Below are 17,717 nucleotides of genomic sequence, written 5' to 3' on the forward strand. Positions count from 1 at the left end.
TTCAAACCTTGCGTGATCCTCTTTCTCTAGATAATTCAGCTGTACAGTCTCTGTAAACGAAGGCTTCTGAAAACAAGACGTGTTTATTCTCTAGGGCATACAGGCTTGATTGCTCTTGGGGAGGGCACAAAAGGGGAAAAAAGGAAATAAATTTTTTTCATGGGTCTTCTGAAACAACAATAATTAGATTATAAAAGTCTTAATAAATTATCATGCTGCATATGAATACTATGGGAAACTTATTGACAACAGGTACATTGCATCTTATATTTGACATTCAATCATGCAGGCTTCGTCAAATTTTTATTCTTCCAAAACTCATCTGTTATTTGCAAATAAGTAAGAAACATATTTAAAAACCTCTTACTGACTCAACACTGCCGTGATGTATTCACTGGTCTATAGATTTGCAAGGACACTAAAAATAAACTTCATGCTAAAATTTGATGCAGAGAATTAAAACATAATACTTTTAAATATAATTTTTGAGTAGTTGGATACTTTTGAAAAGAAATGTCTACCTATAAGGAGATGTTGTTCACCTTAGGGGAAGGGAACATCAGGTTCAAGGCACCACCTTCTTCATCAAGTGAACCTAGAGAGAGCTTGTATATCTACCCATGATGACAACATCCAGATCTACCAAAATCATCCTTGCAATTAATGCATTTAAATCCCTTTGAGCATGATATGGAAAAATTTCAAAAGAAGATACAGGGCTCCTGAGTACACATTCAATGCTTTAGACTAGAGCAATACTTCTCCAACTTTATTGTTGGAGAACTACCTGGAGATCTTGTTAAAATACAGATTCTCATTCAGTATGTCTGGGGTGGGGCCTGAGGTTCTGCATTTCTGAGAAGCTCCCAGGTGATGCTAATGCTGTGGGTTTGTTGACAATGCTGAGCAGCAAGGTTGTAGAGACTCCAGTTTCTGTAGTCAATGCTGATAAATTGACTTTTTTGCAATGTGAATACATCTTTTATACCAAATCACATGGATATTTTTTTTTCCTTTCAAGGCATTTTGTACCTAAATTTAATTTTTGAAAATATCTTCGTTTATGGTGGCTAACCTGACCAATGAAAGATATAAGAAAGATGAGGCCCAGACAAGGTAGACCAAAGTCATGCATTGTGTGCTGTAGATGGAACACATTCAATGCTGTATAGACAGAAACTGTTACAATAAAGTATGTAGTAGTCACATACATTTGGAGCCAGGCTATGGGCTTGCTGTATTTTGAGACCCTTGGTGCACCAGTTGGCTTCCAGTTTATGCTGGGGGAGAGGTGGCAAGTTTTGGATGTGTGGTTTTCACATACCAGTTGGACACTCAAGAGGAGATTTCAAATAAGTAGAACTTGGGTGTGGAACTCAGCAAAGAGATTTAGTCTGGATGTATAGATTTAGTCTGGAGGTATAGTTGGTGGGGTCCAAGCTCCAGCTGAACCATGAAATGTGACCCTGAGGGAGTTGTGTATGTGACCGGAAGAAGTAAAGACAGGGAACTATGGTTGCTTCCTGAGAAACTTGAGCACTCATGGAAGGCAAACCTACTGAAGAATAAACATTTAAAAATGGACTTGAGGTGTTGGGGGGGCAGAGGTGCTTAAGAGACGAGTCGAGAGTCAGACTACCTAGATTTGAATCCTATTCTGCCATTCACAAATTATTCAGCCTCAGAAAAGTTACTTACTTCTTCAGATCTCAGTTTTCTCATCTGTAAAATGGGGACAGAACACATAGCACAGTTCTTGGCCAATACAACATGTTAAATAAATGTTGGCAAAACCAACCAAACACATGAACACACATACATGCACACATAGTGTTTCATGAGTTAGGTGTGCAGATGGGATCTGACACATAAAGGAGGTTTGTCAAGGGCAGTAAGCTGGCCTTCTCAAAAAAAGATTGTGGATGGGGCAGAGATGGGCAGAAAGGCTAATCAGTCCACTTTGGGGAAACTTAGTGTGATGCCCTTTGGATACTAGGATGATGAGATGATGTTTGTCAGAGGAACATGGGCTTGGCACATTCTCCAGTGTGGAGTGGAATAATGGAATCTGAGTCATTTACATTATTTCATCTACTTTTCCTCTTATCCAATGATGGCCATTTATGAAGTTGGCTATTTGTTTTTTGGATAAGGAGTGTTTTTTTTTTTTCCCGTGAAAATGGAGCTCTAAGTAAGACCTTTAATCTCATCTGTACCCTCTTGTAACATACGGAGTTCGCCAGCTTAGACAACATCAAGGAAATGAAAATTTCCAATGGTATTTAGTGTTCAGAATCAGTACCTGGAGGATGACAGCTGGTGGATAAATAACCAGTTGGAGACCAGGATATCAATCAAGGTGGATAATCACTGAAAGTCCAAGAAATCGTCAACTGAGAAACTTATTTGCACAGACAAATGTCCCTATCAACATTCTGCCTTATTTCTGGGATTCAAATCATGTATTATTGAGTGGCAAAATGCCAGTCTAAATGGAATATTTGCTAGCTTAAGTTTTATTGACTTCGATTCGTTGGTTATAATTGCTAACTTCTTATTCTTTAGTGTTTGAGTGCTGACATGCTTGGGGGGAAAGTTGAACCACAGTGGTGATTGCACAGCAAGGAAATCAGCAGAAGAGGAAAATTAAATGCTAGGTGATGGTTTGAGGTCAGCAGTGAGGGGAATGAGTGGGGGGAAGAGTTAAATTTTTAAGTGATTTAGCAAATGATGCTAAGAAAGTGCCATGCCATCATTTGATTTTTCTAATATAACAAATCATAATTGATCATTTTTTTGTACTCATGTAAGGAAACCTCGTTACAGAAAATCTTCGCTGTCCTAAGCAACTCATTGCAAAATTCTCCTCTTTTGTTTGAAAGAATACTTAGAGATAGATTTCACTTTGAAATCCCAAGCTGCTTGAAAACTTTGTTGAGAAGGTATCAGAGAAGCATCTTTTACTCTGGAATGCAGTGGAATCCTGGCAGTAGTGGTTAGAAATAGTGAAATCAGGGAGTGACTTCTCCTGGTCTCTCTGGGATGCTGGGTCACTGAACACAGTCTTTAGAGGTGGACAGATCCGTTTATTTCTCTTTCCTCCTCCTGAGAGGTGCCGAAAATGTGTATCATCTTGAAAGCAAAAAAAAAAAAAAAAAAAAAAAAAGCTAGATTATTCTCCTGGGTCAGTTCTAACCTGCTTCTCATGTCTTTTGAAATACTATCCCAAAGCTTTCACTGTCTGAGTAAAAATGAAGAGAGAGTTTCTTTTTAGTTTTCAATCACCTTTTTTAAAACTCTTTAAAGGAAACAAATATTTGAGCTTGTAAGTAATATTAAGTATACATTTATTTTTTCCTGGGTTCTTGTGTTAAAGTTGTTTCTCTTCTATGGGCTTAGTTTCTGCTGGATTCATTTATTCTTTCTTCATCCACCTGTCCATTTATTTGTTCATTCATTCCGGACCCCTACAAACCTCAGGATCTATGAGAACATGATGCAGTTGCCTGATGATAATTACATAGTTATTTTCTTAAATAGTTCTGGTATGAGAACCCCAATTAGGCATACGCTAGTTAAAAATAGTATGTGTAAAAAGCGGGGGAGCAGTGGTCTTTGCTTTAATATTGTTCCGCCTTTAGCAAGTTTCTAAAATTAAGAACCTGTCAGTCGACTGCCCCTCCTCCTCACTTGTACGCATTGGGTGGTTTACACATCTGAAGGAAGTCTGAAGTGAGAGGCAATCTGTGGCTGGTATTCCATTCCCTGTTCTCCCTCATTTTTCGTGTGTCAGCTTAATGTCATTTCTCAGGGAAGCCTGCCCAATGCCCACCCCCGCCCCTCGGATGAGTTACTCTTAGCAGCCTGTGCTTCTTTTTCACAGCAGTCATTACAAGTGCTGTTAAGTGTTTATTTGGGTGATTGTTTACTTAATGCCTATCTTTTCCATCTGACCATATGCTCTGTGAGGGTGGGGGGAACCATGTGTTGTTTATGGCCCAATCCCCAGAGCCTGTCATGGTGTCTGGCACATAGTGTGAGCTAATTTGTTGAATGAACTAATCAAAAAGTAACCATTAAAAAGACATTAAATTTAATTTAACCACTAATCAGAAAAAGTGTGCGTATCGAATTAACCCTTTTAATTTGTGTGTAATACTGCATATGTACTGGGTATCATTTCCTAGAAATCACAGCATACTGAAATGTGTGGAAATTAGAAAAAAATACGGTGTTCACTTTTTTTTATAAGGGAAAATTGAAGATCAGGAGAAACCATAAACTAGAGGAACTATAGAACTAGTTGGAATATTAAAGTCCCTTCCTTAAAAATTGTAAAAAAATGAAGGTTTTAAATTCAACTTGCTATTAGAAATTTTGAATGAATATATGCAGGGTAGTTAGGCTTAAAAACTCCCACACTGCTAGTGATTTGATAGATTATAACAACTCTTTCCCCTAGGAGCTGCTGTACTTTCTCATTGTAAAATGTAATTAGCAGATGTAAAAAAAGGTTTATTAATCTTATAGGATATAACTATGGTTGTTTATATGTAAATTCTTTCATGTTCACGGATTGCTTGTCTTTCATTTTAAATAAACAGGTTAGAAGTCAAATGTCATTACCAATTTGATTAAAATCATTACAATTCTTTTTTTTTCTTTTTAAACAGGTCATTACTTATTTTATTTATCAAAAGATAATGCTAACTTAATTGGCCTAGTTTTAGGGTTGGAATTTCCAATAGCCAAACCAAAATGTCTTAGTGTAGATGTTCTGCCAAACGTATTTGAAAGCATCAAGCTATAAAAAGAAAAAAAGCAAAATAACAAAGAAAACTGGATATCTGCACCACCATCCGTCGGTTTATTTAAAGTGTCTAATGATCAATGGTGAATGAGACTGGGGATGGGTAGCTTCTGCTCGCCCCTCCCGTTTACCTTCTCTCTTGCGCTGTCTGTTCACTCTCCTAGGAGGCAACTCTGTCCAGACAAGGTCAATAGGTTCTTTGGCCCCTTGGTTTCCAGTGGATTTGGTCAAAGGGAGAGCCAGCAGGAGGTCAGGGAGGGCAGAGTTTGGGATATAATTTCCTGGATCCCACCCTGTAGTGTCACCAGGGGGTGACTGTGTCCCTCCCTCTGGCGGGGGTGGGCGGTCACTGCTTCTCTCAAATCATTTTTGTCCTTGACTCCTGGTTTCTGTAACTGCTCCTTCCTCTGGTTCTTAGGGCACAGGGCTGGCAACTGACCCCTTTTGACTCTACTTGACTATGGCTTTCCACTGCCACTCCCTCTATGCTGCCCCTGCCTTGAAAATAGTCCCCTTATTAACTCCCCTGAGTTACCCGAATTCAAGAGTGCCCTTGAATTCAGGTAACTCAGGGAGGTTTTCTCCCCTGAGTTTTCTTCGCTTCCCAGACTCATACAATACCCTCAAACAAGTGGTGATAAATGCACCCTTTTAAGACTCAGTAGAATACATCCAAGTGGATCATGTGAAACCAAGAGATGACATTGTAGTGTACCATATATGTCTACTTTCAGGCATACATGCATATGTACAAAAATGCATTATTCATATTCTGAAGAAAGTGTGCCTCCTATGACTTCGTGTTCTTCATATTTGCCTCTGAAATTTCAGATTCACCATCAGCAGCAAACCATCTTTGAATTATTTATCTACTAGTGAGAATGGATTGACCTTGTCTCATCCTTCTCTGGTTGGCTCTGTTATGGGTGCTGTGCATTTGTGAGAAGGAAGTTTCTGGTGAGAGGTAAGGTCTGTATCCTGGCTCGTAATAGAATTACACTTATGACCTTAAACGTACTAACCATCGCTCTATACTTAGCTGTGTTAGCTGACCACAGGCCCTTTCACTGTGCGTGTATAATTAGATTTTGCTTTCTCTGGGTGAGCCGATGTTGCGGAGAAGGATAGCATTACGGTACAAGGAAATCATTCTCTCTCCCTTTTCTTTTGCTAACCCCCACAGTGCATCAAAACACAAAAACTTGGGTCCTTCTCTGAATCAGTGGTGGGAATTCAACTGAGAAGAGAGTCGTGGACTAATTTCACATTTGGCATTAACTTGTACAAACAGGAAACTTACTCTCTGTCCATTGTGTGGATTTCTTTGAGCAGGTCCTGGTTTGGGAGGGGAATGGTACTTCAGAAACAAATTCAGGATAGTCGTCACTCTTATTATTACTTCACGCTTTGGCTCCATGTTCCTTTCTCCTTTTCCCTCTCCTCATTCCATTTTCATGAAGCTGAGAGGAGCATGAAAGCTCAGGGTAGTGTGAGGAGGGGAAGGTCAGTGCTGAACATTGACTTCTAGCCCCAACTCCTCATTTTTATCCAACTTCTAATTAAATACTCACGTTTGGCCACAAGCAACTAGTAGTTTTAATACCAGAGAGCAGTCAAATCTGAAAAGACAGAGTTAATGGCTGTAGTCATTATGCTTTTCTGGACCTGGTTCTGCAGTGACAACAAATCCATCCCAAGACCAGGTGGCAGGAAGCTATCATAGCGATGGCTGCTGTTGCTAAGGCCAGCATCACTGAAGAAGTGCTCAGACAAGCACTACCCCCTGAGGAAGAGCATGGCTTCAAGCTGATCTTTCACTGGAGAAAACCAATGATGCTATTGAACGGCACCAAGAACCCAACCCACCAACCTCGTCTACCATTAAGGTCGACAATCAATGGATGAGGTTGTTTGTAGAGATGAAAAAGCACAAAAACCTTTTTAGTAGGAATCGATGGTGAAGATGTGTGTGACTCAGGTCTTAAATTGTCTTCTGTCTGCAAATCTGTCCTCAGACGTGTGTGAGTTTCTTGCAGGAAGGCTTACATTTCCTGTGATCCTCAGGGCCTTCCTCTGAGCTGTGCATTGGGGCTCATTGCTTGTCAGGGGTGTCTTGGCTTCCTATGGGATCCTTGGCAAACCAGAAACTGGGGAAAATGGACATGGGCTTCATGTCATTTTAAGCAGACATGGAATGTTTCCAACTTAACATAGTATTTTAATGTGCAAACAGTAGGGAACTTTAAAGAGGCACCTGGGGTGGAATTGTAATCTTCTCGGGCCATGAAAGAGTATTTAGGGTGGTAAAAGCCTCTCGGCCCCTTTGCATCTCAGTAACATCCCATCTCACCCTGTCAGTCATGTGGAGTTAGATTCAGTGACTTCAATAGGGAGAGACACAGTCTACCTGAGGAAGCTGTAAGCATTCTCAGCTCTGTCGAGAAAGTGTATGAATCAATGGGCATGAGGCTTGGGGAAGAAATAGGGCTTGGCTGGGCCAGGGAACAGAAAGGAAGCCAGCCCACTCAGTCAGGTTAGCAAGGGGAAAAGAGGTCAGGTGCTGAATTGCAGGGTCCTGTGGAAAGAGTTTTAGGCTTTATTTTAAGATTACTGGGGAAATGACTGAAGGGCTTTCAGCAAGATTTTGATATTACCTGATTATTATTCTTTTGTTTAAGATCAGTTTGGTTGCTGGTGTAGAATGGATTTGGGAGGGACAGGAATGGAAGCTGGAAGACCATCAGGTGGTTTCAGGAATCCAGATACCACAGTGGGTTGGACTAGGTCGGGGCGTGCTGTTTTGTTCTACCATCCCTACGTCATGGCCTGAGATGACTAACTGAATGTTAGATTATATCTAAGTTCTGGCCGGTAGGAAACGGGGAGGGGCATGAGAAAGGCCTGCTGTCTCCCTTTAAGGACATGTTTTCAGAAGTTACACTCACCGCTATACTAATGATCATAGCTGCAAAGAAGGCTGGGAAATGTAGTTTTCTTCTAAGTGGCCAAGTCCTAGGTAAAAGTCTGGGGTTCTATATGGAAGAAGTAGAAAACAGACACTGGAGGACAATAATATCTGCTAACTACTATTTAAAAAGAAATATATATATATATATATGTTTATTTTTATCTTTAACAAAATAGCTAAGAAACTGTACATGAATTTCTTTTGAAATAGAACTAAGTTGAGATCTAAGTTAAACTTTTGGAATATATTAAGAGTATGTCAGTCCAAGATTCACAGAATACCTAGCTAATGTAGATCAAGTAATTAGTTTTATTAAGAGCTGGGCAAACACCAGATAACTTCCCAGACACCTGGCTGGATTGGAAAGGATCCAGCGTGGACTTGAGGCCAAAATGGTGCCTCCTACTCCTACATCACATCTCATACTTGGGACCCGCTTCTGCCTGCACAGAAGACTTGACGTCTCTTATTCAACCAGTGGCATGGACTTCATGCTCTCTCACACACCTGTTGTCAGTAGAATATGGAAAGCCGTGGGCTTCTGCCCCAAGAAAGGAGACCCTACCTGTTCTTCTTACCACACAGGGAAAAGAAATAAGCCTGGGCTGTGTGTGGGCAGGTCAGAGAATGAAGGCAGAGCATTATCCACTCTTGCCCAGTAAGCACAGAACTCTGACCTCTCGTTCAGTTTCCCCTCCCCTTTGGGAGAATAAATAAGAGGAGGAGGTCTAGGTAGGAAACATGCATTCTGGAACTCCCCAAGAGGGGTGAGGTTGAGGGTAGGAATCTCTTCTTTTATAGGCTGAAGTGAAAATATAGTGGGAGAAGGAGGGGTTTTTTTTTTTCTAACCAAAACAATTATCAGAAAAGTGGAAGCTCAAGCAATTTTTAAAGCAGGGTATGGTGATGGGTATCTTGAGTCGTGCAATTGATTGCCTCAGATATGCTTTATTTGGGTAATGGAAATTGGCCGTATGTTAAGTACACATCATATTCTTATGAAACCTCAGCACAAGGAAAAGAAGAAATGGAAAAAAAAGCAAAATGACAGGTGTTTTCAAATGGTGCAATTTGATGCCTTAAGGCACTGAATCAAGAAAAGGAAGGAAAACATCCTGTAAGGACAGTGATGGAGGAGGCTTGGGAGGGAAAGTGGATGGAGAAGGGCTAGGAGGTTAGGGCAGGGCTGAGGGTGAGGAGACAGGGCAGCGGATGTCCCTTCTACAGAGACCTGGAAGAGTGGCTGGACTGGTGGCGTTCCGGCACACTCACGGGATAATAGAAGAGAGGTTAATAGAAGGACAATTTATAAGGTGTGGGCACAGTTAAAGTCCCAAACCCGACATGGGGAGAACTCAGGAACTAGCAATGGTGGGAAGACCAGAAGGCCAAGGGCAGTGACTCATCATGGGAACCTGGTGAGGGCCTCAGCCGCAGATGAGGACTCAGGTAGAGAAACACGGAGTGAGAGCTGCGGCAGGGGAAGGAGATGGGGGCTTCACTACTCCCTTCTGTCTTCTCCTGCCCTCACATCTTCTGTAGGTGCCTCCCACTGGCCAAATTCAACTGAAAGCCTGAAGTGAGGGAGCCCAGGTGAGACAGTCACAAAGCAACCTCCTAGGACATACAGCAGGATGGAGAAGATCGAGAGGGACAAATGGAGACGAGCCCACATGATATTTTGGTGGAATGTAGGGTAGGGGGCTATGGGGAAGAGGCTGTATCAAAATTCCTGCCACAATTTGAGTAATTAATTGCCTCCAAACATTCACTGAGCACTCACTTGCTCTATTAGGTGCTGGTGACACCAAATAAATCAACAGAGACTTTGTCCCTGAAGGGCTCCTAAGCCAGCACACAATTGTGGTTATAATGGCAGATGATGGAGGCTGCGGGACAAGGGGCAACTAAAGACAGCTCTGCCTGAGAGTGTTAGTGAAAGCTTCCCAGGGAGGAGGGGATGGATGGATTGATGGATGGATGGATTGAAGTACAGTTTATTTACAATGTTGTGTTAGTTTCAGGTGTATAGCAAAGTGATTCAGTTATACATATATGTATCTATTCTTTTTCAGATTCTTTTCCCTTATAGGTTATTACAAAACATACAGTATATAGTTCCCTGTGCTATACAGTAGGTCCTTGTTGGTTATCTGTTTTATATATAATAGTGTGTATATGTTAATCCCAAACTTTTGAGCTGTATATTGCATTTGTGCAGAAGCTCACCAGGTGGAGGAGAGGAGTCTCTCTACACAGAGAACAGCATGGGCAGGGATGCAAGGTGCCATCAGGGTATGACAGCAAAGGCTTGAAGTTGGGAAGGAGGATGGGACAGAATCCGACACCAGGGCTTCAGGAGCCAGACTGAAGAGTTGGGATATTATCCTTTGAATGGGCAAGTGGGACTTAACAGAGGCTTATAAAGGATGTGACATCTCACAAAGGATAAGCTGATGCAGAATGCATTCCTTAACACCTCTTTCTTGGTACACTCTCCTTTTCCCTCTCATTTCCCTCTTTACTTCTATGCCCCATCCACTACATTTTTTTTTATTGTTGTTTTTGTTTCTGGTAGCTGAAACCTCCAGGGTGAAGGGATTAGTTAGGATGGATTCAGTGTAAGGAAAAGAAAAAGAAACATTCCAGGTTTAAAAAAAATTCCCACTTTAGTTGCCAGTAGGGGTTTAATTTGAGGGTAGTGGAAATATTGGGGATGCCAACACAGAAATTAAAATACTTAATGAGCCAATGCTTAGTGGTCGACCACAATAAACTAAAAATGAGATGCGACTCCATGGCAATTTGAAAAGTCTTGAAATATGATCAGTATACCCGGGCGTCTATTATTGTAGGCTGAGACATAGCAAGAACTGAACAAATGAAAATACAAACACATACTCTCACATTACTTTTCCACACGTTGATCCGCAAAGAGAAAACTCTCCAAGACTTTGCGGATAAAGTCCTTTACCTAATTATTCAAACCATCACTTCTTATCTGCACTTTTATTTTATATACACTTTACACCTGTTTAATTAATCCTACACATGATGCTGACTGCTAATTAAACAGCCCTGAAAGTGACTGACTGAAGGTAGTCATTTGAGATAATTAGTTTTGGTTTCAAACACTAAATTTTCACACTTTGTGCTCATTTTTAGAAAAGGGTGGCTCATTATGATAGGCAGGGTGGGGGCTGCGTAGGGCATTTTACTGCTGAACTCTGAGCAGCTGAGGAAGTGGGAGGATTATTATACATCCAAATAGGACAAGGAAATGGTATAGTGCCATGGAATTTGCTATAGAAGGCTCCCCATCCCCTCCTACACACACACACACACACACACAGAATCCCTTCCAAAATGAAGGTCAGGCTCATGGATCTTTTTCATTAGAACATAGAAATGTACACGCTCTTGATCTTTGGGAAAGTTTTACCTAGTAAAGGGTAGACCTCACTGAATCATCCATTATCTCTTTCCCAGGTCCTCTAGAAGCAAGCAAGAAAAGGTAAAAAAATCCAAGATTTGGTGTGTGGTTAGAGATTTGGACGGGTGTCCTTGCTAAGTAGTTATGTGCTACAAAGACACAAAGCCTAATCAAGGGGACAGTCTATCAAGAGATGGCTGGTGTATCTGGCAGAGAAAGCGAAAGGGCAAAAAGGAGGCAGGTGAAGACTAGGTTTCATGATCCCACAATGTTAACAGGCAAGTTATTTTGGCCCTACCAGAAGAATTGGGTGTGAAATAGGCTAAATCATTTTTTGTAGGCAATATAGATATGACACAGGTTACACAGAAGCGGAACAAATCCTGCAGCACCCTGGAGAGCTCCAAGCACATTCTTTTACTTCTCTTCCCGGGGCAAGGAGGCTTTTATATCTTAGGATGTTCAATGTCACTTCACTAGCTACCAATACGGAGTAGGACTCTCTAGACCTAAGAAAGGTTTGGATACAGATGTTGAGGGTTTATAAAGGTGTCAAGAGGAGAGTCAAAACCTCCTTGTGGCTTGGGAATCATCTGGCCAGGGAATGGTGGGTGATGGTTGGATCCCAGAGTGTGTAGCCCTGTGTGGGAAGATGGAACGGCAGCTTCTTTGACATCAGAGCACTGACATTAGCTGCAGGATCTGATGGAGAGCAGAATTAATGGTTTTATGTACAAGTCAAACCTGCATCTTCAACCAAGCAACCTGAGTTAGTGCATCGTGGAATCATTTTGACCTCTGAACTTTCACACCACAGCAAGGCAGCTGAGGAGTAATGAGATGCACATCTCTTAAACTCCAGGTTCCACAATATTATTGCCCACTTTTTAGTTGTTTTCATTCATCTCACAGGAACCTCAAAAGAAACAAATCAAAAATTGAGCTCATCATTTTTGTCTTCCAAATCTCCTCTTGTTCTTCTATCTTGGTACATAGCAAACATCGTCTACTCAGATACCAAAGCCATAGAACTGAGAGTCATTACACATTTTTCTTACACCTTTCCTTGTCTTTTAGATACTTACACGTTCTACACCCTTCCTTTTTTCCACCTGCCACTGCCTTATTTCAGTTTTTATACTTTCTTACATAGATTTCTGTAGTAGTTTTCTAACTGGTTGTCCTGCATCTAGTGTGGTTTCCCTTTAATTCAGTTTATCTCTAAGCATAGTGTGGGTCCACCTGCATCAGATTCTTCTGGAGGGCATATTAAAATGCAGATTCCTAGACCTCTAGACATACTAAGTCAGAACCTTTGGGAATGGGGCTGCCCAGGTGGACACTGAAATTTGAGGGTTGCTACTCTCCCCACTGCTGCCAATGTGATCTTTCTAAAACAAAAATTTGATTATGCCATTCCCTTGGTTACAATCATGCTGTGCTTCCCCATGGCCTTGGTAATAAAATCCACACTCCTTGTCATACCTGACTAGCCCTTCATCCTCTGGTTTCTGTCTAGCTTTGCAGTTTTACTTCCTGACATTCCTCCCTTGGTATCCTGCATTCCCAGCACGTGAAATGCTGCAATACCGTGCCCTTTCTTTCTTTTTTTTTGATGTGGACCATTTTTAAAGTCTTTATTGAATTTGTTACAATATTGCTTCTGTTTTATGTTTTGGGTTTTTGGCTGCAAGGCATGTGGGATCTTAGCTCTCCCACCAGGGATTGAACCCGCACCCCCTGCAGTGGAAGGCAAAGTCTTAACCACTGGGCCGCCAGGGAAGTCCCTCCATGCCCTTTCTTGACGCTGTGGCCTTGGACATGCAGTTTCGTGTGGCTGAAATGTCCTTCCCGGCCTATTTGCCAGATTTCCTGCATCTTCTGTGCTCTGTCTAGCCTGCATGTCCTTCTGCCATACTTCTTTAACATCCCTGTATTCTTCTATCCTAGCACATTTCACTGGTAGAGTAAGAATCTTCACTTGTTTATACGAGGGAATATTGCATTTCAAACATTTTTAGGGGTAGATTTATGGCATGCAGTTAATTTGTTACTCAGCTTGAATTTACTTAGGAGAAATGACATGTGATCTCTAATTTTGAATATCTTCTAGCAATTCACCCTTTTTATGTCAGAAAATAGTCTCTTTTCCTAAAGCAATTATGGTATGGATTCCTGTTTTTCGATTTTCTTTTTTTTTTTTGAGGGTTGGAAGGCTGGAAAGATGTTATAATTAAAAGATACATGGTTAGCTATTCCCAAATCTTATTGTGGTATGTAGTGATTATATCAATAAGCAGTGGCTAGACTTGCAAAACTATATATTTAAAAGACTTTACTGGGGCTTCCCTGGTGGCGCAGTGGTTGAGAATCTGCCTGCCAATGCAGGGGACACGGGTTCGAGCCCTGGTCTGGGAAGATCCCACATGTCGCGGAGCGACTAGGCCCGTGAGCCACAATTGCTGAGCCTGCGCGTCTGGAGCCTGTGCTCCGCAACAAGAGAGGCCGCGATAGTGAGAGGCCCGCGCACCGCAATGAAGAGTGGCCCACACTTGCCGCAACTAGAGAAAGCCCTCGCACAGAAATGAAGACCCAACACAGCCATAAATAAATAAATAAATAAATAAATAATTAAAAAAATACTTTACTAAAAATATAATCTTAAGACTGAAATGGTATCAAGTATAAAAATAGTCTCATGTTAAATTCTCTGTTCATTATTATGTAGCCTTTATGTCCTGAAGCCAAAGATGATTTCAGAGGTGACTTTTTCTGAAGCATGTATGTACATTTCATGTTCATTTCTGCCTCATTTCCACACCCGAACTTATCATGTACAGAATAAAAAAGCAACACAAACAAAAAGCACAAATGCTTTGCTTTGGCTTCTGAAACAATGGGACCTGAACCAAAACTAAATTCTTTCTTACTGTTTAGAAATGTGCTTTGAAAGAAAGTGAGTCCACAGACCCTTATAAAATACTTTCTAATTAAATTGGTGGTCATGAAACCATATTTTGGCTGCAGGCTGATCTGTCTAGGTTTCTGGTATAGCTTTGGCTATTTAGTCTCTTGTGTGACAATCCATCATTTGACAGCATTCCTCATGGGTTGAAATGACCTGTCATTTGTTTCGCAGATACCTCAAATCAGCTATGCATCCACAGCCCCAGAGCTAAGTGATAACACCAGGTATGACTTCTTCTCTCGGGTGGTCCCCCCTGACTCCTACCAAGCGCAAGCCATGGTGGACATTGTGACGGCACTGGGGTGGAATTATGTGTCAACCCTGGCTTCTGAGGGCAACTACGGAGAGAGCGGTGTGGAGGCCTTCACTCAGATCTCGCGGGAGATTGGTAAGCGAATATTTATCAGATGATTGCATTTGGAGGTGACAGGTTGCAGGAGTCTGAGCACCCCCAAGAGCTCTCTGATCTGTAAGGGATAATTAGAGCTCCTAGAGATACATGACCCAGACTGTCCACTCTAGGGGGAAGCTGGGTTTATTATAAATGATTTTGTTGTTCTTGGTCTATCAAGGTGACACTTTGGTGCTAATTTAGGAATTAGAGCTCCTGACTCAGGCGAACATTTTTTAAAGCTGTCTGTTTTGACGAGGGAGTTTGCTGGCACATTAGAGCCACTGTAAATTTGAATAAATGACATACTATTTGATTGTTCTAGATGGAGGTTTGCATTAGCAAGTCATTAAATTTTTTTAAAAAGGCAGTGGAATTTAACATCCAACACTAGAGGGAATTAAGACTGGTAATCATCTTAAAACAATACTGAAGTAGCCCCCAAGGCTATACATAAACGATATTCTTATTCTCATATTTCACTTTTTGAATTTTTATTCTTACCTCAAACTCTGAAGCTTACAGAGGGATTAAGGGCAAGATGTGAAAACTTGGTTAAAACAGGGTGCTTGTGAACTCCGTCCCGGGTTTTTTCAAGGTTCTCATCCAAATCTCTGTAGGCATTTTACTACATGTATATTTAGCCATGAGGCTTACACTACGTGGAAAAACCAGGAAACAAAAACAACTTAGGGCATAAATGTTATTGCTGACTGGTCAACAATATAACTTTGTGGATGAAAGGAGACATGTTACCATTACTTAACAAATGCTATTGTTCTTACTAAGAATTACTGAATAAAATTTGCATATTTTTCTATAAAAGTAATAACAATTTTTTGTCAAAAATTTAAAGTGCCCTTTAGCTGTTTTTGAGTAATTTTGAACTTGCAGGAAATTATATTGATAATTTATTGTTTTTCTTAGAAGCCTCAATTCAGGAAAAAACCATGGGAGTGATTTGGGCTTATTCCCTAGTTAGCAAAGACAAAGTTACTGGAATAAGGTTTTCTCTTGAAACACTTGAAGATGCCTGCGATCTGTTCTTCTGCATATAACAGAACATGGAAACTTATTATACATAATATTTGGTGTGTTTAACATTTGTTCCAGTGCTATGCTGTTACAGAAAATGTAGAAAAGACCTGGTTTTGTTGGAAAGATTGGCTTAATTTATTTAAGGGACAACTATTCATTCCTGTTGTAAATATCCATGATGCCATAATCTGTGCTGTTTGGAATTTTAAATTATATCACCACTGCTATAAAGATGATTCAAAACATTCAATTGAACTTTAAATGATGGTAAATTACATTACCTTCTTGGAAAAGAATCCCAAGTTTATCCTTAGGAGAAATGCCCACTCAAATGAAAACAATAGCTTCTGAAAGCAGGGTTAATGCATTATTTAAGCAGCTGATGTCGGTTCTCACCAAAGTGGTAATTCAACGACAGAAGGAAACTAATAGAGTATGTATTGAAATGAGAAGTTTTCTGCAGTGATCCTGTACATTCTCAACTATAGGGCACATTTTGTGTGCACGAAACAGATTACTGTGAAAAATTCAGTACAGGACATGATTTGCCAATTGTTGAAGCATCTGATAAAATGCATTGTTCTAAAAAAAAATGCATTGTTCTAGAAGTTAAGTGAGATCGCAGTTTTACTCTTCTTACTAAAAAAGAAATATTTCGTTTTCACTTTTAAGGAGCATTGCTCTTCTTAGGTAACTGTCACCTAAAAGGATTCAGACAGTACCATTAATTACTGCTGTCTCTATCTTAGTCATTAGTATGGGAGAAAATAATTTTAGTGCCTTGTGTAGAATGCTCCTGATAGAGCAACCTGTTTCTTCTGTGTTGATCCTTTCAGTATTCTGTGACGTGATTGGCTGTCCATTCTATTTCAGTTCTCAGTTATCTGGGGAATGGAGGAGGGCTGGGTTGTTAATTAATATGCAGAATACTGAAAAGGCCAAATTAGTACCACACTAGAGTATGCCATGGAATATATTAAATATCAAAATCATCCCTCATTTTAATGACAAAGATTTTATCCAGAACAAAAATAGCTGAAATTGAAACCTTTTACATGACAATGATACTAATGGGAATGGCATAGGGTAGCAACTTAACCCATTCTGAAATGATCTGATGCCTCTAATGAAAATTCATTAGTTCTATAACATTTGCTCCTCTTACTACGACATTGATGACATCTCTGTCACTGTGTTACTAGTTTTTAAAAACCTTAGTCTCTTGACTGAGAAGGAGATGTATACATTCATTTTTTAGAGCGTCTGCCTATTAATGAAATTGTATATTTTCCCTACTCTTCTAAATTTTCCTGTACTCTGTTCAGAATTTCTCTCTTCGGCAACGTTGATTGCTAAGAAATTTCAGTGTAAATTGAGGCTTCCTATGTTTTGTCTCTGATTAATTCTGACAGATCATAATGGAATGATAGTGAAAGGAAAATCTGTTTAGTGATACAATGCCTGTACGGTTTGATTAGAACGTTTTTCATTTTAACGAAATCTGAGACTTGGGGAAGTGTCCTTCGTGAGTCTTGGAGAACGAAGTTTATGAATGAATGATGGTCATGAACACAGAGGCCAGTGATGTCTCTTCTCTAGTCAGGATCCTTCTCAGGGAGAGAGGGACAGGAATTATTTGATAAAATAAGACAAATAACCCCTTGATATCCTAGCTGTTATAATCTCAGCCCCTTGACTATAGCATTTTTATTGGAGAAGTCAAAAGAAAAATATTTGGGATCAACAAATAGCACAATTTGACTGGATCATTGTTTGTGTAGTGAGGTATGGAAGACAAAACTGGAAGGCTTTGTGACAAGCACACATAGGTGAGTACTTTACCTCATAGGATAGTAATTTTATCCTTTATTTTCTAGACAATGGAGGAAACTACCGAGAAGAGAGGGGTCTACTAGGATATGTATTTAAGACTTTGCTAATGAGAAGTGAAAGATGGGGAGACCAGCTGAGAGGCCTCTGTAGTATCAGTCTTAGCCTCACATGGGGTAGTGGTAATAGAAGTGGAAGAGGGAACAGACTTGAGAGGCACTTGGAGGTGGAGTCTCTGGAACTTAGCAATTGATTGGAATTAGAGCTCGAAGGTTAAGA

At 40.4% G+C, this 17,717-nt stretch overlaps 1 protein-coding gene across 2 annotated transcripts in view; it reads left to right on the forward strand.

Annotated features, from left to right (window-relative positions):
- The window catches only part of GRM8 (glutamate metabotropic receptor 8), a 765,258-nt gene that overhangs the window by 126,702 nt on the left and 620,839 nt on the right, over positions 1–17,717 (forward strand). For both annotated transcript variants that reach the window (XM_036863493.1, XM_036863492.1), the window contains exon 2: positions 14,351–14,567. In XM_036863493.1, coding sequence (XP_036719388.1) covers positions 14,351–14,567 — 217 coding nt within the window. The remainder of the gene's footprint in view (positions 1–14,350; positions 14,568–17,717) is intronic.

Source organism: Balaenoptera musculus, chromosome 9 (genome assembly GCF_009873245.2).
Source record: "Balaenoptera musculus isolate JJ_BM4_2016_0621 chromosome 9, mBalMus1.pri.v3, whole genome shotgun sequence".
NCBI lineage: Eukaryota > Metazoa > Chordata > Mammalia > Artiodactyla > Balaenopteridae > Balaenoptera > Balaenoptera musculus.